At 63.4% G+C, this 21,967-nt stretch overlaps 3 protein-coding genes across 4 annotated transcripts; all 3 read right to left on the minus strand.

Moving 5' to 3' along the window:
* Positions 1-482: 482 nt before the first annotated feature.
* Positions 483-9,967, minus strand: ZBTB39 (zinc finger and BTB domain containing 39). 2 transcript variants are annotated; one of them, XM_063359146.1, is made up of 3 exons: positions 9,939-9,967; positions 9,754-9,850; positions 483-7,286 (listed from the first exon to the last, which is right to left on the minus strand). In XM_063359146.1, exon 3 carries the CDS (start codon positions 7,175-7,177, stop codon positions 5,039-5,041), a length of 2,139 nt encoding a protein of 712 aa, XP_063215216.1. In that variant the 5' UTR covers positions 7,178-7,286; positions 9,754-9,850; positions 9,939-9,967; the 3' UTR covers positions 483-5,038. The 2 variants fall into 2 exon arrangements, with proteins under 2 accessions (XP_063215216.1, XP_063215215.1); XM_063359145.1 differs by lacking the exons at positions 9,754-9,850; positions 9,939-9,967 and adding an exon at positions 8,745-8,835.
* TAC3 (tachykinin precursor 3) lies at positions 8,882-10,884 on the minus strand. Its single transcript, XM_063359147.1, has 4 exons — positions 9,939-10,884; positions 9,754-9,850; positions 9,616-9,645; positions 8,882-9,537 (listed from the first exon to the last, which is right to left on the minus strand). Exons 1-4 carry the CDS (start codon positions 10,458-10,460, stop codon positions 9,392-9,394), a joined length of 795 nt encoding a protein of 264 aa, XP_063215217.1. The 5' UTR covers positions 10,461-10,884; the 3' UTR covers positions 8,882-9,391.
* Positions 10,885-13,137: 2,253 nt separating this feature from the next.
* MYO1A (myosin IA) lies at positions 13,138-20,162 on the minus strand. The gene is made up of 28 exons (XM_063359182.1): positions 20,040-20,162; positions 19,766-19,881; positions 19,480-19,574; positions 19,281-19,385; positions 19,151-19,197; positions 18,914-18,977; positions 18,737-18,835; positions 18,557-18,660; positions 18,305-18,452; positions 18,087-18,205; positions 17,917-18,003; positions 17,743-17,808; positions 17,513-17,617; positions 17,164-17,226; positions 16,801-17,001; positions 16,371-16,597; positions 16,090-16,290; positions 15,910-16,003; positions 15,541-15,690; positions 15,385-15,453; positions 15,066-15,152; positions 14,727-14,801; positions 14,495-14,629; positions 14,288-14,394; positions 14,079-14,211; positions 13,854-14,006; positions 13,652-13,779; positions 13,138-13,289 (listed from the first exon to the last, which is right to left on the minus strand). The coding sequence occupies exons 1-28, from the start codon at positions 20,160-20,162 to the stop codon at positions 13,166-13,168; spliced, it is 3,225 nt and encodes a 1,074-aa protein (XP_063215252.1). The 3' UTR covers positions 13,138-13,165.
* Between the last annotated feature and the right edge of the window lie 1,805 nt (positions 20,163-21,967).

Consider the following 21,967-nt stretch of genomic DNA (forward strand, 5'->3'; position numbering starts at 1 on the left):
AAAGCTTCCACCACCCCTCAGGGTGAACTGGCCCAGCCACGCTGCTGGAGAAGAGCTAAAGCGGCTCTTGAAAATCCCAGCAGGGTTTGCCAGCCAAGAGCTGGGAGGCTGTGAAGGTGCAGGTCTCACTGAAACACAGCGCTGGTGGCACAGAAAGGGCTTATCAAGGAACACAAACCCCGAGAATTTCCTAAATGGTTTCTGCCGAGGGCTCTGCTCCCAACCTGCTGTGGAAACAGCCTGCAGAAACACCAGAGTCCCGTCTCCTGCTGCTGCCCCCGCTGCCGGAGGAGACAGCGAGGAAGAGGCCCCTGGACGCGCTCCATGAGTCCTGCCGAGCTCGGCACAGGAGCAGGATACTCGGAATGGCTCACGTGCTTCCCCCGGCGCTCCTGAAGAGGCAGAAATGCCAATCTGCACGTTTCAAGAAACAAGTTTTTATAAAGAAGTAAGGCACAAGAGGTCAACATTTTCCATTTTATTATTCTAAATAAAAACCACACTTTGTGCTGAACAATGGAGTATAAAAGAACCCGATGTACAACGATTTTAGACATCTACTATTTGGGGGAAAGTTTACAAAATATACAAAACTTTACAGCAAATAGATAGTAAACACTTAAATATCAGGAGGTCAGTACCTACTATTAACTTAACAAAAAAGGTTAGACAGCAATTCAACTCTTTTTCTTTCTTCTGCTTAATTACTCTGATAAGAGACCTGGATCCTTTGAGAAAGGGGAGAATCAAACTGAACTTTGCGTTTTAGAAATCGGAGCAAGACTCGAAGCGCTGCCTTTTGGAGGGGGATTTTTGGGTCAGGGTTTTGGCGCAAGGACCTGACCCAGCGGCTCTCTGCAAACGCTGCCGGCACCACCTACAGCGCAGCATTTCCCCTCTCATGCCCCCCAGGATCCCAAAGCACTTTGCAAACACAAGTTAAACCCCACGGCTGCCCCAGGCGAGGTAGGTGAGTGTCGTCCCCACGGTCACAGAAGGACAGAGAGGCCGGGGTCCACCCCAGCTCCCCCCCTGACGCTGCCAATGGCGCTGGGCCCCTGGCACAGGGCTGTGCACAGCTGCAGCCCCGGCACACACAGCCCCGGGCCGCCAGCCCAGAGCCCCCTGGCCATCACTGGGTGCCTCCACCGCGACAGAGCTGGGTCAGAGCTACGGCCCCTCAGGGCCACACAGCCTCGCGGGGCTCGGACAAGCCTGGGGGTCTTGGACAAGCCCCGTCGCGCCATCCCTGAAGCTTTCCAGAGCTCCCCCGGACTCGGAGACAGCCACACGGCCAAGGGGACGGGGATGACAGAGCCCTGGGGAGGACCAGGACCTGGCTGGAGAGGGGAGAGCAACAGGTCTCTGACCCCTCCTGGGAAAAAGCCCTTCGAGGCTCGTCCTGCACAGGAGTGGTGCAGGTCCAGATCCATTCCAGCATTCCCGCAGCAGACGGGACTCGCTGCTGATCTCAGGGTGTTTCATGTGGGAATAATTCATTATAACACAGGAAAGAATCCAAGACACACAAACGCGAGGGACCCGAGCACTGCCCCCGCCCCGTCCCAGAAAACAGGACGGGCTTTTGCCTTCCTGTCCCTGTGTCCCAAAGGGTGGGCTTGCTTTGCCCGTTAGTGTTTCAGTGTAAAAGCTTCTCTTTTTGGTTTATGTGCACAAAAGGCTTCTGCTTCACAGCTTATCTAGACACGGGGCTGCAGACACTACCATGCAGCAGCACCCAAACCTATCCAAAAGCTCATCAAAGCCTCTGGGACATTTTAGGAGGGTCTTGAGGCTTTAAGGACTCGGCTCTCCTGAGCCTTGCTGCCCCCCCTCGCATCCTTCATAGCAATCTCCAGACCAGAGCAGGTCCCATCTGCTCATCTGCCAGCCACCACCAGTACAACGAAACCACCCCATAACTCAAGGAGCTCCTCAGAGGAGCCCCCAGTGACCCGCTGCCAACCCCCATGCTTTTCTAGAGCCTCACATGTTCTCAAAATGATTTTTATTTTTTTTTAAACTTAACAACACTAGGCTAAACATGGCTCTGCAGACCAGTGATCGCAGACCATGGCCTGGCAGCCGACCAGTACCACGAGGCTGGGGTTCGGAAACCAGAGCTCCAGTGGTGGACACGGCACAGCCTGGCCAGCCTCAGGGTCTGGGATCACTTTGGTGCCTCTCCAGGCTCCAGGCACCAAAATCAGGACAAATCCAGTTTAACACCCCCCAGGGCAATGCCAGTTGTCCCCAAACTCGGCCAATACTACAGGGACTGGGGAAATGACACAAACTCCCAATGGCCTCGGCCATCCTCACCTTGGCCTCTTCGTTCTTCCTCAGCAAGGTCCATCCCTCCCACCCCATCTCCATGCAGCAGGGTTGGACTCGGGTGCTGCAGGTCCATGGGGTGACCGAGGATGACGCAAGCTCAGGAAAAGGAGCTGCCTGGGAAGGGCCATCAGCTCCAGCCAGGGCTCAGCACTGCCAGCGTGGACATGGTTTGACACCAACTCTTGTCTCTTCCCCCGTCACAGCAGGGCTGGACCCGGACCTGGAGTTGCTGTGGTAGAAACGCGGCTCTACAGGCAAACCGCGGGGATCAAAGGATGGATGGAGCTGAGGGGCAGGGGTTTCCAGCAGCTCCACACTCTCTGGCTCCTCTCTCCTAGGATGCGAACTCCTCCCGCTCCCGACAGTGATGCTCCCAGCCCATGGGGAGACGTGCTCCCCAAACCCCAGGGGACATCACAGCGCTGCTGCCCCCCAGCACACACATTCCTGCTTCCTGTCCCCTGGTGCAGCTTCCCCCAGCCCCTCCGCTGCAGCGCTGCCCCGCTTTTTATATTGCTACAGAGCTGGTTTCACAGGCTTGTGATGGGGACAGGGCTAAACGGAGGTTTGCTTTCGCTGGAGAAGGCTGTAAGAGGAGTAAAACGACCTGGCCAGGTGGAGGAACTGGCACAGAACAGGGAAAGACGGAGGCTGTCATTTTCCTGGGATGCTAAACATCAGTATTCACTAAGCGCTTTGCATCTCCCACGCGCTTCGCAGGTACAAGCCAGCAATCTTCGCTGCACTCCCGGGAGGTAGGTAGGTACCACAAGTGTTACCGCCCTCATTTTACAGATGAGGAAACTGAGGCAAAGAGGTGAAGTGACTTGCCCAAGGCCACAGTGGAGCGGGGGGAGCAACCCCCAGGAATTCCGAGCTCACCAACCACGCGTCCAGCCCACGCTGCTCCTCTGCCGCGGGTTGCCCCTTCGAGAGAAGGGGCAAGCGGGATGAGTTTGCAGGGTTTGCAAATCACTAGTTTTGTTTTGTAACAGCATATTGTTACAGAAGCGCAGGAGCCAAATTACTATGACTGTGGCTTGAAAGCCCTCAGCGCTTCCTGTTTGTGAGGTAGAATGAGTTACCTAAGGGCAGTCATAACTCATGCTGCGGCATCGGAAATATTTGTTCCTCTCCACCTCTGCCCCACAGCAGGATAACATGGGAAAAAGCCGATCCCCACCCTTCTTGGTGTAAATACTGACAGCAGGGGCTGACCTTGCCAGCGCGGCTGGCAGAGCCACCGTGCCAAGGAGGGTCCCCAACCAGCGCCCGACCGAGGCTGAGCTGAGGGTCCCACCAGCTGCCGCAGCCCCCAGCTGGCACCTGCTGAAGTTACAGCACGATCCGACCAGAGATGAACAAACTCACATGGCACCAACAATATCCTGCACCGCACGTTTGCCACGAGACATGTCCGGGACAGGGCGATCCCCGGCAGCAGCCGCAGGAGGGGAGTCAGCAGAGAGGAGAGTCCTTCTCAAAGGTACCTTCCTGGGAGCTTAAGGCAAAGCTTCATCACGTCTCGTCTGCTGGGATCCGCGCAGCCGCAGCGACACCATTCTCTGGCATCCAGCACTTCCAGCAACCAGCAGCCCTGGGACGCAGGGTCCTGGCAGAGCCCAATGCACCGTCGGCAGAGGAGAGCCGAGGGGATGTTGTCATGTTCTCGATGGCCAGCTGCAGGCCGGCAGAAGTTAGGTGTGACCACACCATCACAAAATACCTCCCAAGGAGCAGCTGACCCCACAGCACGAACCTGCTTCCCCTGCCCTCTCCAGTTCAGCGACTCCTCCGAGAGATCACTCTGCTCACACAGCCGCCTCTTCCCTTCCTGCAGCCGCCGCCACTTGGGCTCTTCTGAAAGCTGGCGTCACTCCTCCGTCTCCTCCTTCAGAGGGGCACAAGTGAGCGGTGTGTCACGGACACGGCAGAGAAGCTGCTAGCCTGACTCCCTGCTTGGGCAGGGCTCCCGGAGCCCCGTGGCTGTGCCTGGGAAGCACCCGTGTGAGCGACCGCCGCCCTCCTGCTCATTTACCACCAGGTCTCCATGCTCACTGGCACACGCACACTCCCACGCTGCTGGCTCATCTCCCTGCGATGGAGCAACAGCTTCAAGGCTGATTCGGTGACATGGACTTTGCTTATCTCCTTGCAATAGCAGCAGAACCCCAGTGATGCCCAGAACAAGTCCTTTTTTTTCCTTTTTTCTTTCTTTTTTTTTTTTTCTTTCTTTTTTTTTTTTTTTCCCTTTTCTTCGAGTCCAGCACCATCCAGCTCTGGCTCTGTCCCTCTCTTCTGAGGTCAGGTGTGAAAAATCTTAGCAGCATCAGTTTGTGGACAAGCTCAAACTGAGAGTTAGCCTAGTCAAGTGGGCTAAAAGGTTAAAAAAAAAATAAAAATCTAGATTCGAAACCTAGTCAGAAATGCTAAAAACACAGAACTCGACGGCCTCTAATAGGACCAGAGGTAAGTAAACACGACAGACTTCTTGGAAACAGTGACGTAGCTTACGTGCTGTTAATTTGTACAATGCCACCAATCTAAAAAGCCCTAGCAAGGCCAAAAAAAAACATAAAAAAAATAGAAAAGGAGGATTCCATCCGTGATGTCTGATCATTAAATAAAATAGACGACATTTTTTCCACAGCTTCTGTAATTAGCATTTGCTCCTTTCCTGGCCCTGCCCTGCCTCACCCCATCAGCTGTCCGTGTTTTTCTCTGCATCTTTGGAATGGATGATATACATGAAAGTCTGTTCGATGGTGAAGTCTGGGGGGAGGCTGCCTTTATGCACGCCTATGTGCTTGCTCATGAGGTTGAGCGTGGAGCTGTAATGCCCGCACACAGTACAGCGGTACATGAGGGCTCCCGAGTGCGTCCGCAGGTGGCACTTGATGGTGGAGCGGCCGCGGAAGAACTTGTGGCACACCTTGCACTGGTAGGGTTTTTCTCCAGTGTGGATCCTCCGGTGGTAGTTGAATTCACTGGTGTGGGCAAACCTCTTCCCGCAGACCTTGCAGCTGTACTTGCTGTTGCCCGGCTGGTTTTGCAGCGCCAAGTCTTCGCTCAGGAACTCCTCTGGTAGCTTCCTCTTCTGCAGGCCCTGCTGCTGGAGACGGTCTCCAAAGCTGGGGCGGATGTCCAGGCTGCCCCCGCACTTGTGCTGGCTGACATGGTAACGATACGCCGCTTCCAGCTTGAAGCTCTGGCCACAGAAGTGGCACCGGAAAAGAGCCTCTTCCATGTTCTGGTGAACAGCCAAGTGCTTCTCCAGGAGGTGCCGATCCACGAAGCTATTGGCACACACAGAGCAGGAGAAGACCGAGATCCCCAAGTGGGACAGGGTGTGCCACATCAGGCTGCAGAGGCTGAGGTGCCTCTGGTCACACACGCCGCACGTCTGGCTTTTCAAGTTCACGTGGTCTAGGATGTGGTTGCGGATAGTGTGGAAATCTTTGGCCAACGGCTTCCCGCAGGCAGTACACGCCAGCTCTGAGCCAGGCCCTCCCCCAAACACGGCGATCTTCCCTGGCAGCGGGTCACTGGGGTGGATGATGATGTTGTTGTCAAAGACCCCTTCTCGTCGGTGGAGGGTCAGCTGCCACTGGGTGAAGAACTTGGTCTCACACATGTCACAGGAGAAGAGGAAGATGCCAATGTGGGACAAAACATGAGTGACCCTGGAGTTCCGGTCCTGGAAGTGGGTTTCACAGACCTTGCAGTTCCCAGTGAGCAGATCAACGTGATCCCTCGCATGCTGGCGGATCAGCTGGATGTTGGGCTCCAGGACCTTCTTGCACACCTGGCAGGGCATGGCCTTGCTGTCCCGGCTGTCATTCTCAAAGGCCAGCTCTTCTTCACTGTCATCACTCAGCTCAATAACTTCTTCCGACGGGCCCAGCTCTTCACTGGCATCTTCAAAATGCAGATCGTCCTCACCCAAATCCTCCAGCTGAAGCTCATCCATCTGCCCAAAACCTTGCTCTTTGGAGTGGTCACTGTTGCTGGGACAGGAATTGCTCCCTGTGGAAATGTCCAGGGAAGGATCAGCTGTAAAGAAGCTGCCCTTGCCGTAGTCGCCATTGCTCTGGACCTTGTACTGCTGGCAGGAGCTTGTCGTGGTTTGAACAACGATGTTCACACTGCCCAAGCTGGGCTGGGTCACCACACTCGTAGCAGGAGCGAACTGCCCCTGGTCTGACTCCTGTTCCGTCTTGGGAGGCTGCTGCGGATGCATTAGGGGAAGGGTCTGGCTGGCTTCACTCACGGTATTCCTGTCGTCCTCCTTGTAGCTGCCTGCCACCTCCCCGTGCAAGATGTAATTCCGTTCAGGGCCAAAATGCTCCCCGCCGCTCCGGATTTCACCCAAAGAGTGGCTCTGCTCTGAGGAGGTGCTGCTCAGAGGACCCAACCGGCCTTCGCTCATGGACAAGGAGGGCTGCTTCGTGATGGTTGAGCTCTCCAGGTCAGGGAAGGTTGAATGGCAGGCCTTCAGCAGATCTTCCATGCCCAGCCGCTCTGCCACCTCGTAAATGACGCCCACATTGATGAGGTCTGTGAAGAGCTCAGAGGTGTACACAAAGCTGAGGATCTTCTCGAAGTTGGCCGGAGTGATGAAATCCACCACATAGGTCCTGGCAGCATCCAGCCCCGTGTTCAGAAAGAGGTTCTGGAAGTAGCCAGCAGCGCAGGCCAGAACAGCCTTATGTGCAGCAAAGGAGCGGGTGCCCACCAAAATGGTGACGTCGCACATGGTCTCGGAGAGCCTGCACTTGTTGAGTTCCTTCAGCAGGTTGTTGGGGTGATTGGTGCTGTGCAACTTGATCCTCATGCCCATCTTAGCAGCTGCTTAAGAGTTCCTTGCCTGGTCAGCTGCTTCTTCACGCATTCATCAGCTGCGTGAGCAGGAGGTGCTTGGCATCCAGAAACTGGCAGGGCAAGGGGCTCTAGGGAGAGGAAAATGCAAAAACTGTTAGTACCTCAACAACCAAAGAGACATCATTCTGGTCATACCTCAAATTTTCCACCTTCCTGATGAGCAACAGAGAAGCAGCAGCATAGCTGCTTAGATGGAGATCCACTAAAACCTATCTTGTAACTTCTAAGACTGGCTCTTTGGGAAGCAAAGGGAAAAGCATAAAAAGAGAAAATAAAAAGCCATTTACTCTTCCAGCAACAGCATGAAGCTCCCACTTCTCTTGGGCATGGCCCTTGTTTCAGAAACTGTGCCCCAACTGGTGCCTGTTACGCAGACACCCCCTGCTCCCCGAGCTCCTGGCTGGAGGCTGAAATTCTGACTCTACCGGCTGGTCAGCTTTGCCTCCAGGTCTCCTCTCCTCTCTCCACCGCTTCATACCTTCACTCCAGACTCCTCTCATCCCCACACGGTAACTTGTGGTTTCCAGGTGGGATGTCCTTTCAGATTCCCCCCGGCACACCAGCTTCCCAGCTTCCCCTGGGATTTCTCCTCTGCTGTGCTGGCACTTTCCAGCCATTTGTGTGGTGTTCCCACGCTGCCACCAGACACCTGGCCCATGGCACCAGCAATTCCCACCTGAGCTCGTTCTTCCAGTGCATCCCACTGCCTCTGCCACCCCATCCCACTGCCACCCTGTCCTGCCCGGGAGAGCTCTCAGCCACCCGGGGACTCGGCAAACTCACCCCGGGAGCTCTACCCCCACCCTCCCATGACCGAGAACAAGGACCCCAGAAGGCAGCAGAGCGAGCTGTGGGGGTCGCAGGAGATGGAGGAGCCTGGGCTTCCTCCCTCCCCAGCTCCAGGGAAAGGTAAAAAGGAGCCGAGGATGGGTCCCCCCACAAGGACGCTGAGAGAGAGAAGGCAGTGGGGTGGGGGGACGAGGAGGATGAGGGTGGCCGGGGAAGGCTCTAGCGGGGGAAACCCTCCCCAGCCCAGGAATGCCGGGACGTGGGACCCCTGCGGGGGGGCGGTCTGGGGACGGGAGAGGAGGGAAGGGGCCCGGGAGGGGCTCCCGGGGGGCCAGGAGGAGGCCCCGCGGCGGGGGAGGGGGGGTAGGGGGCCGCTGCCTGCAGGCAGGAGAGAGGGACCGGGGAACCCCCAGGATGGGCCCAGGAGAAGAGGGAGCAGCGGGGTTGGGCGGGGGGCGGCAGGGACCCCTGGGGGGGCTGGGGGAGCCACGCGGGAGGGGTAACGTGGGAGGGGGCAACGAGGGGCCCACGGGGTCGCGGTGAGGGGACCCACGTGGGGGCTCTGGGGGGAGCCCCGGGGGGAGGGGGGGGCAGGAAGGGGCCCTCGGGAGAAGCCCCGGGGGGCTCGGCGGGGGCGGCGGGAAGCCCGCGGGACCCGTCGTGGGGGGGTTCGTCGCCGAGCTCCGAGCGGGGCCCCCCGGGAGGTCGGCGTGGCCGCGGTCTGGGTCGCTCCTTACCCGCCCGGCGCCCCGCACCATCCCGGCCGGGCTCACACAAAGGCGCCGACCCGCCCTCCCTCCGCCCCGGCCGCCCCGCCGCCGCCTTCCGCCCGCCGCGCGCCGCGCCGCCACAGCGCCCCCCCGCGGCTCGGAGGGCGGCTGCGGCGGGGGGGGCGACGGCGGACACGGGCACGGACACGGGCACCAACGGCCCTTCGTTCACGGGGGGCAGCCGTGGGCAGGTCGCTGTACCCCGCGAGCGGGCGCCCCCAGCCCCGCTGCCCCCCCGTCCTTAATCCCGTAGGTGCGTTCCGGGCGGCCCCAGGGCGGCGCAAGGAAGACACAGAGACGGTGGGTCGGGGCGCGTGTCCCGCACGGGTGGGTGTTTCCAGGCGCTCGTAGACGGGTACAGGTGTATGGACACGCGGGGGTGGGACGCCTGCGTGGGGCGGTGCAGCTGCGAGCGCGGCTCCGGCACCGGCGGGTCCCACGACAGCTCCGTGGGCAGCGGCGCGCCCGGGACGCGCCCCCCCCCCCCGCCGCCGGTACCACCGCCGCAGCGCGGGCCCCGGTGCCTTGCCCCGGGGCACAGAGCACGGTCCCCCGTGGGTGGGGGGACGTCCCGGGTGCGCCCCCGTCCGGCCCCCCCCGGCCCCGCCCGCTGCTCACGCCGCCCGCAGCGGGGTGCCGCCGGCCGGGGCGGGTCCCGGGGAGCACCCGGGGACCGGGCCGATGCGTCCCCGCCCCGCCGGCCGCCCGGGCTCCGCCGCCCGCTTCCCCATGAGCCCCACGAAGAAGTCGTGCATGTCCCCTGCGGAGAGACCCGCCGTCAGCGCCGCGGAACCTGGCACCGGGGCCGGCACCGGGGCTGGCACCGGGTGGGACTTACGCTTCTGCGGAGCCGCGGGAGCGGGGGGACCTGGAAGAGACCGAAGCGGGTGAGCGGCGCCGGCGCGGACCGGGCGTGCCGACCCCCCCGCACCCCCCCGACCCCTCCCGCATCCCCTCCGCATCCCACGGGCCTCACCGGCACCCTCCTCCCGCAGCAGCTGCAGGACGGCGGCGAAGGCAGTCCCGGGTCTGCCCCGGGCTCTCCAGGGCAGCGGCTCCGGGACGGGCATCCCCTGCGGGAATACAGCGGGTGAGTGGGGGGGGGGGGGGGGTGGCCGGGAGGGTCCCGGGTCCGCCCGCTGCTCCCCACGACGGCCGTACCTGTGCGGGGGGCGCGGGGCCCGGCGGGGCGGCGGCGGCGGGGGGGCGGCGGGCGAGAGCGAGCGGCAGCGCCAGGACGATCAGCGCCGCCAGCGCCGGGCGGCTCCTCATCCTCGGGGGGGGCCTGGGGGCGGCGGTCAGCGGCGGAGCAGGGGGGCCCGGGGCCGCCCCGAGCCAGCGACCCTTCCGCGGGGCGGCCCGGGCCGGGCCCGGGCCCGGGCCAAGCGCTGGGGAGGGAAAGCAGCGACACAGGAGACCGCGGGGCGCCGGGGGCGGCGCGGACCCCGCTCGTGTCTGCGGCCGGAGGAACCGCGCTGCTTCCCGGGGCTGGGTGGGGGGCACGGGGCGGTAAACCACCCCCACCCCCCCGTCCTGGGGAGGGGCCTGTACCAGGGGCTGCCTTACAGAGGTGCGGGGGGGGTGTGCGTGCACATTATGGGGGAGGCATCGCAGAGGTGAGGGGGGGGTACAGGGGCAGACCTGGGGGGTCCCGAGCCACCAGTCGTGCCTGTGGTGCCGCATTTGTGCAGTCACACACCAGCCGGACCATGCAAACACGCACACGGGACCGAGTGTGGTCACACAGAGATCACAAACATGGTCTCCGACTCAGCTCCGCACAGTCACCTGTGTCAGCACACACACGTGTCCCATGGCACACACACACGTTCTCTGACACACACACTGGCATGCACACACACGTCCCCTGACACACCCACTAGCACACAGATGTGCTTGATGATAGCCAGATTCCAGACTTGCTTCCAGAGCCCCCTCCCAAAGTCAACTGGCATCTTCACCCCATCTCTCCTCCCGACCTGTGCCCTCCCCAGTGGCTTCACCAGCTTCTCCCTCCTCCCTTCTCCCAGCCCAAGCTGGGCAAGGACAGGACACGGCAACCCCCCATGAACCCTGGGGCCAGGTGCCCACAGACCTGCTGAGCCCTCAGGTGTTGCCCAGTGGCTGCAGAGCGGGAGACGCAGCAAGATGAGGTGGGCAGCGGCTGCAGGCTGCGATGACGGCTCTCCCAGCGCGGGCTCAGCCAGGCGGCGAAGTACCGGGGTGCTGCTGCTGCACGGAGTTTAATAAGGGGCTCTGCCCGTGGCACGGTGTGGGTGGGCGAGAGGAGAGCCGCCAATGGGGGCCGGGGGGGTGGTACCCCCACCCTGCAGCTTCACACCCACGCAGGCACCGTGTCACCGACAGGCACCCATTACACAGACAGAGTCACACCGCGACACCAGCGCGCCCACGCAGGCGTGCCAGCTCCCCACCACACCGCAGCACTCCATGGTAGGGGGCCAGCACGGGCGCTCTGCCCACGCAGCCCCCAGCCCCTCCTCGCACCACAGGCATGGGGGGAAATGCACGCCCGAGCACAAAGCAGTCATTGGCACGTGTGGGCACACACGTGGCAGGAGCAGTCCCGTCTGCTGCGCTGGCATGGCTGTTGGTGGTGGCTCTGCAGCCAGGCTTTGGGAGGTCTCACACCGCAGTGGGGATCAGCCAGGCTCCCACCACACACGTGGTGCACACACATGTTCATCTGCACACACATATGAGGATTCAACTGCGCGCATAAGCACATGCATGCCCACACACACTCTCTGTACCATCTCCTGGCTTGCCCAGTCCCGTGCTGCCCGTGGGGAGCGCTCCTGGCCCTGGGGGGCCTCGTCTGCCTCTCCCTGGACCCCTCTGGGACCCAGCACTGCCAGCACCCCCAGTGGCTCAAATCCTACTTGGCCTCCTGGGAGCCTGGGCTCAGTCCTGCATCCCCCATCCCCAGCCACCTCCCCACCCTCACCCCGGGCAGGGGCTGGGATGTGCGTAGATGGAAGATGGTGAGGAAAAGCTGGGGGGAAGCTGGAGGGACACGAGGGAAGGGGGGACAATGCAGGCCAACAAGTGAGAGCCACCGACTCCAGCCCAAGCAACAGGCAGCCGCGGTTGGCCCCGCAGGATGGTGGCCTGGCAGCGGCGGCTCACGTGGCAGCACAGCCTGGGGCAGGGCAGCATCTGCAGTGCCGGCGATGTTAATTAAATCGGAGCCTGGCCAGAGATGGCCTAATTAATTAATAACACCTACTTGTGTGGTGCCAAGCACGACGCAGCTGCAAAGAGCCGCGGTGCCCCGAGCTGCGGTGGGTTTGTTTACAGCTCTCGCCCCTCACCACTATGGGCAGGAGGGTCTCGGTGCTGGGATGTCACACAGCCCGCAGTGGGAAGGGGGGGGAGCCCTTGGAGCCGGGGCACGTCTGTGCTGTCAAGTGCCCCCACGCACACACGTGCCCCTCCAAGTGCCTGCACTGCCCAAGTGCCCCGGCACACGTGCCCACACATGCCCCCCGTGCACGACAAACCGTGCTGATGCTCCAGGGCCCACCTGGGAGCTGGTGCTGATGCTGATGTGACGGGGAATTGTCAGCTCCCGAAGGTAACACTGGTGACGTGTGGGGACAGGAAAAAAAAACCCTCTCTGAGAGCTTGATGCATACAGGAGAGAAAAGGCAGTGGGAGGGGGGGCTGCTATGAGAGCTGTTCAGGGACTCCGGCTCCTGGGGGCTGCAGGACTGGGCAGAGGTCCTGCAGGAGGCACGTGGGCTGCAGTGGTGGCACCAGGGCTGTGGAGTGAGGCTCCACAGAGGCTGGCTCCTCTCTGTCCCCCTGCTTTGCTCTGGGCTGCAAGCCTGGTCCCTGAACACAGCTCCAGCCCCAGAGCCGTGGTGCCAGCCCGGGGAGGCACAGTGGGAAGTACCCTGCGCAGGGGGTCCTGGGCAGGGGGAGATGGGGACGGGCAGCACAGGCAGGTGGGTGCCGAGGACCTCACGTGCCAGCTGCCCGTGGCCACCCAGAAATTACCTCTACGTCAGAGCAAGCCGCTTCCCTACTTAATGGAAAAAGTGGCTGCAATTTGGGGCCTTTCCAATCACCTGCAAGCCGAGCATCAGCCGCAGTCAGGCAGCAGGAAAGGCAGGGGACCAGGGTGGGGGGGTCTCCATCCCTGGGGCCAGGCTCTGCTCCCCCGGCTCCCGCACTGTGGCGCCGTGTCCTGGGGCTCTGGCACGACTGGGTGCCCCTGTCCCACCCATACCAGGGGGTACCCACTGCAACACCGCCTGGGTACCAACACCAGAGCATCTTTTAATGGATTTGCAGCAATCCTGGGTGGTGCCAGGACGGGGGGGGGTGGGGGGGATGACACAAGGCGGGGGGTGAGCGTCCCCTCAGTGGACCAGGACCTCCATCTTGTTGCTGCCCCGCTTCTTGCAGACAGGGATGTTGCTGCCCACCTTGTCTGACTCCACCACTGTGATGGCCATGGCGCCCTTTGGGAAGCGGGTGGAGAACCTGGGGGGGAGGGAGGGGCAGAGTGGAGTGGGGACACGCCCAGCCCCACCCCACCTCCTGCCCAATGAGCTTCCAGCTGACGCCCCACCCTGTGAGCCTCACCCCTGCGAGCTCTGCCCACACAAGCATCACCCTACCCTACCCCGCCCTGCCCCACCCTTGTCAGCTCCGCCCTGGACCCCGCCCTGCCCTGCCCTTGTGAGCTCCGCCCTGGACCCTGCCCTGCCCCACCCTTGTCAGCTCCGCCCTGGACCCCGCCCTGCCCCACCCTGCCCTGCCCTACTAGTTCCACCCCTGCAAGTCCCACCCCACCCCACCAGCCCCACCCTCGTCAGCCCCGCCCCCCCCCACCCCACCCATACTGGTCGGTGATGTGCAGGGGCAGGGCCTGGGCGGTGGCATCCATAAGGGTCTGGTGCAGGCGGGTGACAAGCTCGATGAGGTGGTCGCTGATGAGCAAGAAATCACCTTTGGCCCCACCCGTGGAGGTCTGCAGGGAGGAAGAGGGGGTATCAGCCCCGCCAGGGACGCCCTGAGCCCCAGGGGACCCCCCTCCCCAGGTACCTCCTTGAGGTGCAGGGCCAGGAAGCCATCAGAGAAGCGTGTGACAGAGATGCTGTGGATGTCGCCCAGGCTGAGGATGGTCTTGGGCTCGGCGGCCTTGGGGTCGGCCAGGACCAGGTGCTCGGTGGTCAGCAGCAGCAGCCGTGGGACTGCCTGTGGGCAGGAGGCGGGGGGGGGTTCAGTGTGGCCCCGCACACCTCCCGGGGTGGTGGGGACGGGGCTCACCTTGCCGTTGGCTCTGTTCACCTTCCTCACAGTGTCAGCCATCACCAGCTTGTCCTTGGCCACAGCGTGGAGCTTCTGGTACTTGGGGTTCTGTGTCAGCCCCAGGTACTCGCCCTGGAAGGGCTGCTGCAGGCTGGGGACAGGACTGTCAGCCGGCGCTGCCCCATGTGCCCCCCCTGCCCACCCCTGCCAGCCCCCAGCCCCAGCACCTTATGGAGTAAAGAGCCTTCTTGTCCTTGAAGAGCTCGCTGGCATGGAGCTTGGCCTGCAGCAGGGCCCTGCGCTGTGGCGTCAGCTGCTCCCGGTACTTCTTGCACTGCCGAGGGATGGAGGGGGCGGTTGGGTGCTGCTGAAGACCCCCTGCTGGGGGCCGGTGTGGACCCAGCCAGAGCCCCCCCATCCACTCTTGCTCCCACCTTCCAGCGGTAGAAGATGCTCCTCAGCTCCTGGTTGGCATCAGCCAGGAACTTGTACGGCGCAGGGGGCCAGGTCCGGTCCAGCACCAACAGGGGCGGCAGGTTCCTCGCCAGCCCCACCAGGAACTTCTGCACCTGGGGGTGACAACACGGCCGGGGGTCGGGCTGGTCCCCGGTGCAGCCCCAATGTGGGGGCTAGGAAGGTGCCCCCTCTCCCCCCAGCCCTGCTTACCAGCCGCCGGTAGATGAAGTTGGCCAGGCGGGTGCTGGCCGCAGAGCGGAAATATCTCCTGTATGCCCTGCGGGCCTGCCGGAGGTGGCTGTCAGCGGTGGTGGGGATGCGGCACCTTGCCCCCTTCCCGCTGCCAGCCCCCACTGGGACACGGGTGTCTGTGTCCCAACTCCCCATCCCCATTGAGCCCCACTGAAGAGGACAGTCGGCTCCAGCCTGACAGGGTGGGCAGGAGCCAGGGTGGGCAGACAGACAGACAGCCCCAGACACAGCGGCGCGGAGAGCAGGACAGAGGCAGCGGGAGTGCGCGTGGCCCCGCGGCAGGGCTGGCCCCGTTACCTTGTACCCTCTCCAGTAAGCAGCGATGGTGGTGGCAGCCGTGTGACGGTGGCACTGGGACTTCAGCTCCCGGAGGAGCCGGCGAGACTGCGGGGGGTGAGGGCCCGGGGAGCCCGAGGTGGCGAGACACAGACACAGATACAGAGCGAGAGGGAGAGAGGCAGGAGAGAGGCAGGAGAGAAGGATGGAAGACGGGGAGAGGAGATGAGTCTGGTCCTACCATGGGGCATGTGGAGACCCTGTCCCCTCCCGCTGCACACCCCCTGCCCCACTGCCCACGCTGGGGGGGACCTGCAGCCCCGCAGCGCCCAGCCCTCACCTTCCAACCCCGTGCGTACGCCTGGATGATCAGTGCTGACCGCTTCATCTGCTTGTACTTGTTCTTTTGCTGCAGTGGGAAGAGGTGGGGTGAGTGGGGGAGGGCTCAGGAAAGCCGGGATGCCCTGCCCAAGGCGGGAGGGACTCCCCCCCTCACCATGTGTCCCCGGAACCAGGCAGAGATGATGATCTGGCTCTTGCGCATCAGCTGGTACTGGGTCCGGCACCGCCAGCCCCGAAATATCTTCTGGATGAGGGTGGCCAGCTCGGCCACGCGCTCCTGCCGCCGCCGTTCCAGGCCGAAGAGCTGGGCACAGCCAAGGCAAGCGCTGGGTGCCGAGCGGGGACAGGGACCCCCAGCTGGGAGCCGTGGCACCGCCCAGGAGCCCCCAGGATGGGCTCAGGGCTGCCCATGGTGTCAGGGGACCCGTGGGGCTGGCAACCACTCGGGTCAGGTCCTGCACCCCCCTAGCAGCCCAACTGCCCCACAGCAGGGTCGCCCTGGTTCCCCCATCCCCGGACTCACGGTGCGTGGCGAGCGGATGAAGATCTTGGTGTGGCCGAAGGCCAGCTCCTCGGGAGGGAACGCCAGGTCTGCCAGCAGCACCTCGGTCCCCTCCCTGCACCGCGGCGGGGGATGAGGCTGGTCAGAGCCCGGCAGCCCCTGGGCCACCAGACGCATCCACAGTCTGGCCCAGCCCCATACCTGTGGCTACCGGTCCAGCGGGGCCAGGTGCGGGGGCTCAGCATCTTGTAGCGCTCCAGGAAGGAGTCATAGAGCTGGCGGAAGGCATAGCCTGCTCGCCGCACCCGCACGTTCTCCATCAGCCCCAGGTACCGGATCTGCGCCAGCACCAGCTCCGGCGTGAAAAGCATGGCCGTTTTGGTCTCGTTGGGCTTGATGCACCTGGGGAGGGTGGCGGTGGGCTGGGGAGGGGGTCCCGCTGGTGCCAGGCCTGGGCTGGGGACTCCCGCCGGGGTCAATACCTGATGTAGTTGGGGTTCTTGGAGTAGAGGTTCTTCATCAATGTTGCCACTGAGGCTTTGAACTGGAAGCTGGCGGTGGGGGGCAGCTTGAGGGAGACCTTCTGGGGGTCTCCCTCGGGGAAGAGGGAGTGCAGCAGCGCGTGCTGAGAGGCCCACATGGCCTGCGAGAGGTCACGGAAGAGCAGGTCGTTGTTCTTCTCGATAAAGCCCGTCACATTGTAGGTCACCTGGGGGTGGGAGCGGGGTCAGGGCTCAGCTGGGTGCATGGGGGATGTGTGCAGGGAGGGAGGAGAGAGCGAGCGGGTTACGGTTCTGTGTCTCTGTGCCCGTTTGCTCCCCTGGAAAGCTGGGAAGAGGACCCAGGGGTCCCGGCTGCCCCCATCAGGGCCGGGGCAGTGGGTGCCGGTGGGTGCCCGTGGCACCGGCAGACCTTGCCAGCGTAGTGGTGGATGCGGAAGCATTGCGATGGTAGGCTGGCGTCCATGACGTGCTGGGCGTTCTGTGTCTCCTTGCTCTCATAGTGCTTGTGGGTGGCGAAGAGCTGGTTGAGCTTGGTGAGGAAGGTGTCCTCGTTGACCACGCCGGGACGCAGGCACTCCTCATCCAGCATGGCCAGGATCCCGCACTTGCTCTGCACCGTCATGGACAGTGTCACCCCAAACCAACCCTGGCCTTGAGCAGCAGCTCCATCGATGTGGGGCTGCCCAGGGCTCTGCTCAGCCTGAACTCACGCCGGGTGTGATGGGGGTGCTGGGACCCCCATCCGGGCCCTCAGCAATGGGGGGCAACTCACATTCTCGATCAAGTTGCAGATGATGCTGTTGTCGAAAAACTCTACTGGGGTCCACTGAATGCCCTGGGAGCAGACAGGGGTCAGAGGCACAGCTCCCCAGACACGTGGTGCACGGACCCTGCCCCACGGATACCCCCCCCAGTTGATTTGGGGCAGGAACCGGACAACCGGCCACAGGGACTGGGATCCTGAATCCCTCCCTGCCTTCCTGCTATTGAATCTGCTCACGGCAGGGAGCGGGGCGAGGGCGGGACGTGCTGCAGAGCTGTCTCTGGCACTTCCCCATCCCCGGGGGGTCTCGCACGGCAGAGGAGCCACATCCAGCCTGAGCAGCACGGGCCGGGGATACCTCTCGGATGTACTCCTCCTGCTCCTCCTTCAGGGTCATCAGGATGAAGATCTGCTGCAGCTTCTCATTGCAGTAGTTGATGATGAACTGCTCAAAGCCATTGTCCTGCAAGAGAAGGGTCCTGTGTGGTCATGGACCACGTGCCCAAGCCCCCAGCCCTGCCCCATGTCCCACCAGCCGCCCCAGCTCCCCCCAGCAGCAGGATGGGGCCGTGTAGGCCCTGGACTCACCTGGAAGATCTCAAAGCCGTAGATGTCCAGGACACCCATCACTTTCCTCTGCTTGCCCGGCTTCACCTGAGGAGGCAGCAGGGTGCTGGGCTGTGTCCCGGCCCCGTGTGGGGTGGGAGTCTGGGGCCCCATGCAGGATGGGGGGGCTGGTGCCTGTCACTCCCAGGCGCTCACCTGGATGCTGGTGTTGATGCGGTTCACCAGCCAGTCGAAGAGGCGGCTGTAGATGTTCTTGGCCAGCGCATCCCGGCCGTAGTAGCCCTGGGGAGAGGAGTGAAGGGCTTGTGCCAGTTCCTGGGGGGCTGCTGGGCACCACCTCTGTGGCAGGGGCCGGCCCCGCTCACCTGGGGGACGCTGAGGGTGGTCCGCACCATCTCGTCCCGTGCCTTCACCGTGCGGGAGCACAGTGCCTGCTCCAGGATGCTAGGGTCCAGCCCGATCAGCTCGCAGATCTCCTGCAGCTCTGCGGGGGCGCTTGCAGCTCAGCGCTGACGGGGCCAAGCCGGGGGGCAAGCAGGGACCCCCCCACCTGGCCCAGGTCTGTCCCCCTCCTTGTCCCTACCCTGTGTCTCAGCGATGCTGCAGGCCTCCATCCCACTGGCCTGGAAGCTGCTGCTCAGCTGCACGTTGCCCAGCTTGAGCACCACGGCCGTCACCTCCAGCAGCGCCGTCACCTCAGCAGGTGAGAAGCCGATGACCCTCATGGCATCCTGGGGACGGACACAGGCAGCTCAGGGGGATAGGGTCACCCCCAGGGTGTTTTGGGGAGCGTGTGATGCCTTCCTGGCCCCCTCAGGGTCGCAGCCAGCAGTACCTGCATGGCACGGAAATTGGCTGCATCATCCATGCCAGGCAGCCCGGAGCTCTCCCGGTTCAGGTAGCCGTAGTGCCGGCAGTCCTGATGGAGCTTCAGCTGCTCTGGGGGGGCAGGAGGAGGCTCAGCCATGGTCTCCCCAGCCCCCCCAACCCCCTGTTCTGGGGGGCCTGGACCTACGGAGCAGCTGCGCCGAGCCCCCGGCCAGGAGCTGGTAGAAGATGTGGAAGTTCCTCTCGCCCTTCACGTGCCGGACGATGCGGGATTTCTCCAGCAGGTCTGCGGGCAGGGGTCAGTGTCACCGGGGCATGCGAAGTGAGACACGCCCCCCCCCGGGATGGGTAAATCAGTACTCACAGTTGCTAATGACCCCTCCCAGGGGCTCCCCCTTGAAGTCGAACTCCACGTCCATGTACTTGCCCTGGGAACAGGCTCGGGTCAGGACAGAGGGACGCCAGGGGGTGCGGCAGCCCCGCTCCCATGTCCACAGTCCCACCCCCTGCTGTGCTCCAGCCCCGTCAGGGTCCCCGTGGCCATGGCAGGGTCTGGCCCCGGGGAACTCAGCTCCACCATCCCTGTTTCCCGGTCACTCACGAATCGGGAAGAGTTGTCGTTGCGGATGGTCTTGGCATTTCCAAAGGCTGCGGGGGGAGGATGGGGTTACACCATGGGCAGGGGGGGCTGTGCCGACCCCTGGGACGGGCACAGGGAGTGGGGCACATACCCTCCAGCACGGGGTTGGACTGCAGGAGCTGCTCCTTCACCTTGTCCACTTCCTCCCCTTTGCTGCACACAGCCGCCACGTAGGACATCACCAGCTTGCTGGCCTCTGCGGGCGAGGGGCCATGGGTGCCAGGGCCATGGCTGCCCGTCCTGCAAGCCCCTCGCAGCCCTGCAGCGCCCAGCGGCAGCCCCAGCTCTACCTGTTTTGCCGGCCCCGCTCTCGCCAGTGATGAGGATGCACTGGTCCCGGTCCCGGTCCCGCAGTGAGCGGTAGGCATCATCAGCAATGGCGTAGCTGGGGGTGAGGAGGGGTTAGAAGGGGGCTGGAGCAGGCTGGGGGCTTCAGGAAACACCAAGAGCCCCCCCATTGTGGCTGTGAGGCCACCCTGAGTGGACTCCCCCAGACCCCAAAGCCACGGGCTCGCCCCTTGGCAGGGTCCAGCGGGACCGAGGGCACCCCGGGGCTGCCGGGCTCCCCGTGCTCACATGTGGGGCTTCACAGCAAAGAAGTTGCAGTTGTGGTACTCCTGCACTTTCTCGGGGGTGTAGATGGGCAGAGACTGGTAGGGGTTCACCGAGATCACCACGTTCCCGATGTATGTCTGCAGGTAAGCAGGATGGCGTGGGTGTGGGGCCAGGAGGACCCAGCCCAGACCCTGGTGGTCCCCATTCCAGAGCCCATACCCCGCTCCCCACCCCAGATCCCGCACCCTCCCCTGCTCCCTCCCCCCAAGACCCCTGCCCCTGGCCTGGTGCCCACGTAGATGTCGCTGTGGCGGAAGCGTTCCTGCAGCGTGTGGAGCAGCGACTCCTCGGTGAGCGGGTCCAGCAGCACCAGATCCCCAACGGCCGCGGCATCCAGCAGCGAGGTGGTGGCTTCCATGGCTGGATGACTCCGGGGTGGCTGGGGCAGAGCAGAGGGGGAGCTGCAGCCCATGGACATGCAGCCCCTTCCCCAAACCACCTCCCCTATCCTCAGCAGCCCCTGCACCCCCAAGGACCTGGCTGACCCCTGCCCTTAGAGGCTCTGAAGGTCCGCAGGGAGAGCAGCGTGCCCAGCACCGAGGGCACAGGCCCACTGAGGCACATGGCAAGGCTTGAAGCACCGTCAGAGCCTGGTGTGGGGCAGGGCAGGATGTGTCCCTTGACCAGTGGGATGCAGCTGGGACCTGGGCTGCTCCCTGACCCTGTGGTGCCCGGCTCCCCCAGGCACCCAGTGAGAAGGGACAAGGCAGCCACACACAGCAGAGAGGGCTCCGTCCTGGGGCACCCTAGCACCCAGGATGGTGGTGGGGATGGAAGCTTGGGGAGGGCAGGGTGCCTCCTGCCCACTGCTGCAGGGGAAGTGGGGGCCCGGTCAGGAAACACAAACACCTGGATCCTATTCTTGGGGCAGGGATGAATTCAGCCTCTGCTTCCTCCCTCCTTCCTGGCAGGAGGAAGCCGGGGCGGGGAAAGGGCAGGCTCAGGATGGGGGAGCGCAGGCCCCCCGGACAGCCCTGCAGTCAGCAGCACCCAAGGGCACCCATGAGAGACTGTGCTGTGTCCCCCCCCCACTCCACCCATCCTTCACCTGTCTCTTACGGAGCAGCTGTGTTCCCCAGGGTGACCTTCACCCTCACTTTACAGCCCAGGCGCAGGGCTGTAAACCCAGCCCCACTTATCAGCGCCTGGGGAAAGTTCACGAGTGAGGAGGTGGGAAAGGATGGGGGCCCACGGGGTAATGGAGGTGGCTCTACCAGGGACTGCTTCACTGGCAGCAGCCTCCAGAGAGGACAGCAGAGCATCCTGTGGGTCCCTGCATCCTCCCCTCGCGCAGGGCACTGGCACTGAGATCCCCATGCTGCTGGGTGTGGGACCTCAGGGTGAGCACCCACGGGTGGGAACCACAGCAAGAACCCCCCCAACAGCCCAGGGCAGCCCTGGGCTCACCCTCGTCCTCCTCACAGTGCCGGGTCTTGGAGCTCCCCAGGACCCAATGGGGTGGGGCTCCCCTGGGGCGGCAGTGTCCCTGGATAGGGGGTAGGGGGTGTGGGGAGCTCGGGTGCTTCAGGCTAGTGGCTGGGAGCAGAGGGGTCCGCAACTCACCTCCCAGTCGCAGAGCAGCAGCTCCCGGAATGGCTTCAGCTGGGGCTGCCCCGGAGCCCTCGGGGCTCAGCTGGCCCGGTCCGGCCCACGGTAGGGCGGGGAGGGGCGGAGGAACCTCCCTCAGGGCACCACGCCCGCTCGCAGGCAGGGAAACTGAGGCACGAAGCACAGCAGCCAGCGGGGGTGCAGCCCCAGCCCCCCAGCACATGCGCTGCACGGGGTCCCAGCCTCGCTGGGCTCCTGCTGCCCGCTCCCCTCCCCACCCCGTAGCGGGAACAAGCAGAAAAAGTCACTTGCAGCCAAGCAAACAAAGGGAGTTTCCTCCCAGGGCTGCGGGAAAGCGGCGCAAGGTACAGGGCCTGGCAGAGCCGGGAGCGCCTGGGGGGAAGACACCTTACTGCCCCACAGTCGAGGCGAGGGACCCACAGCCACGGTCAGTCCTGCCTTTGCTCTGGGGGTGCTGCAGGGAACCCAGTCCCAGGGGCCTGTTCCTGGCCCCCCAAGCACCACGCGGCATCCTCAGCAGAGCCGGCTCCCACGGGCAGATGAGCCGGAGCTGAGGACAAGCGCTAAGGTCACCGTGGGACAGACAAACGAGGC

Source organism: Chroicocephalus ridibundus, chromosome 24 (assembly GCF_963924245.1).
Source record: "Chroicocephalus ridibundus chromosome 24, bChrRid1.1, whole genome shotgun sequence".
In the NCBI taxonomy this organism is placed as follows: domain Eukaryota; kingdom Metazoa; phylum Chordata; class Aves; order Charadriiformes; family Laridae; genus Chroicocephalus; species Chroicocephalus ridibundus.

Coding starts and splice junctions, on each gene's coding strand:
- TAC3 (XM_063359147.1), bottom strand. CDS start 10,460: ATGCGGCACCACAGGCACGACTGGTGGCTCGGGACCCCCCAGGTCTGC. Junction 9,646..9,753: donor GCTGCGGGAGGAGGGTGCCG/GTGAGGCCCGTG, acceptor GGTCTCTTCCAG/GTCCCCCCGCTCCCGCGGCT. Junction 9,538..9,615: donor TCCCGCGGCTCCGCAGAAGC/GTAAGTCCCACC, acceptor GTCTCTCCGCAG/GGGACATGCACGACTTCTTC.
- ZBTB39 (XM_063359146.1), bottom strand. CDS start 7,177: ATGGGCATGAGGATCAAGTTGCACAGCACCAATCACCCCAACAACCTG.
- MYO1A (XM_063359182.1), bottom strand. CDS start 20,162: ATGGAAGCCACCACCTCGCTGCTGGATGCCGCGGCCGTTGGGGATCTG. Junction 19,386..19,479: donor GAGCGGGGCCGGCAAAACAG/GTAGAGCTGGGG, acceptor CCTCGCCCGCAG/AGGCCAGCAAGCTGGTGATG. Junction 13,290..13,651: donor CCCCTGCACATCACCGACCA/GTATGGGTGGGG, acceptor CCTCCCCCCCAG/GTTCTCCACCCGCTTCCCAA.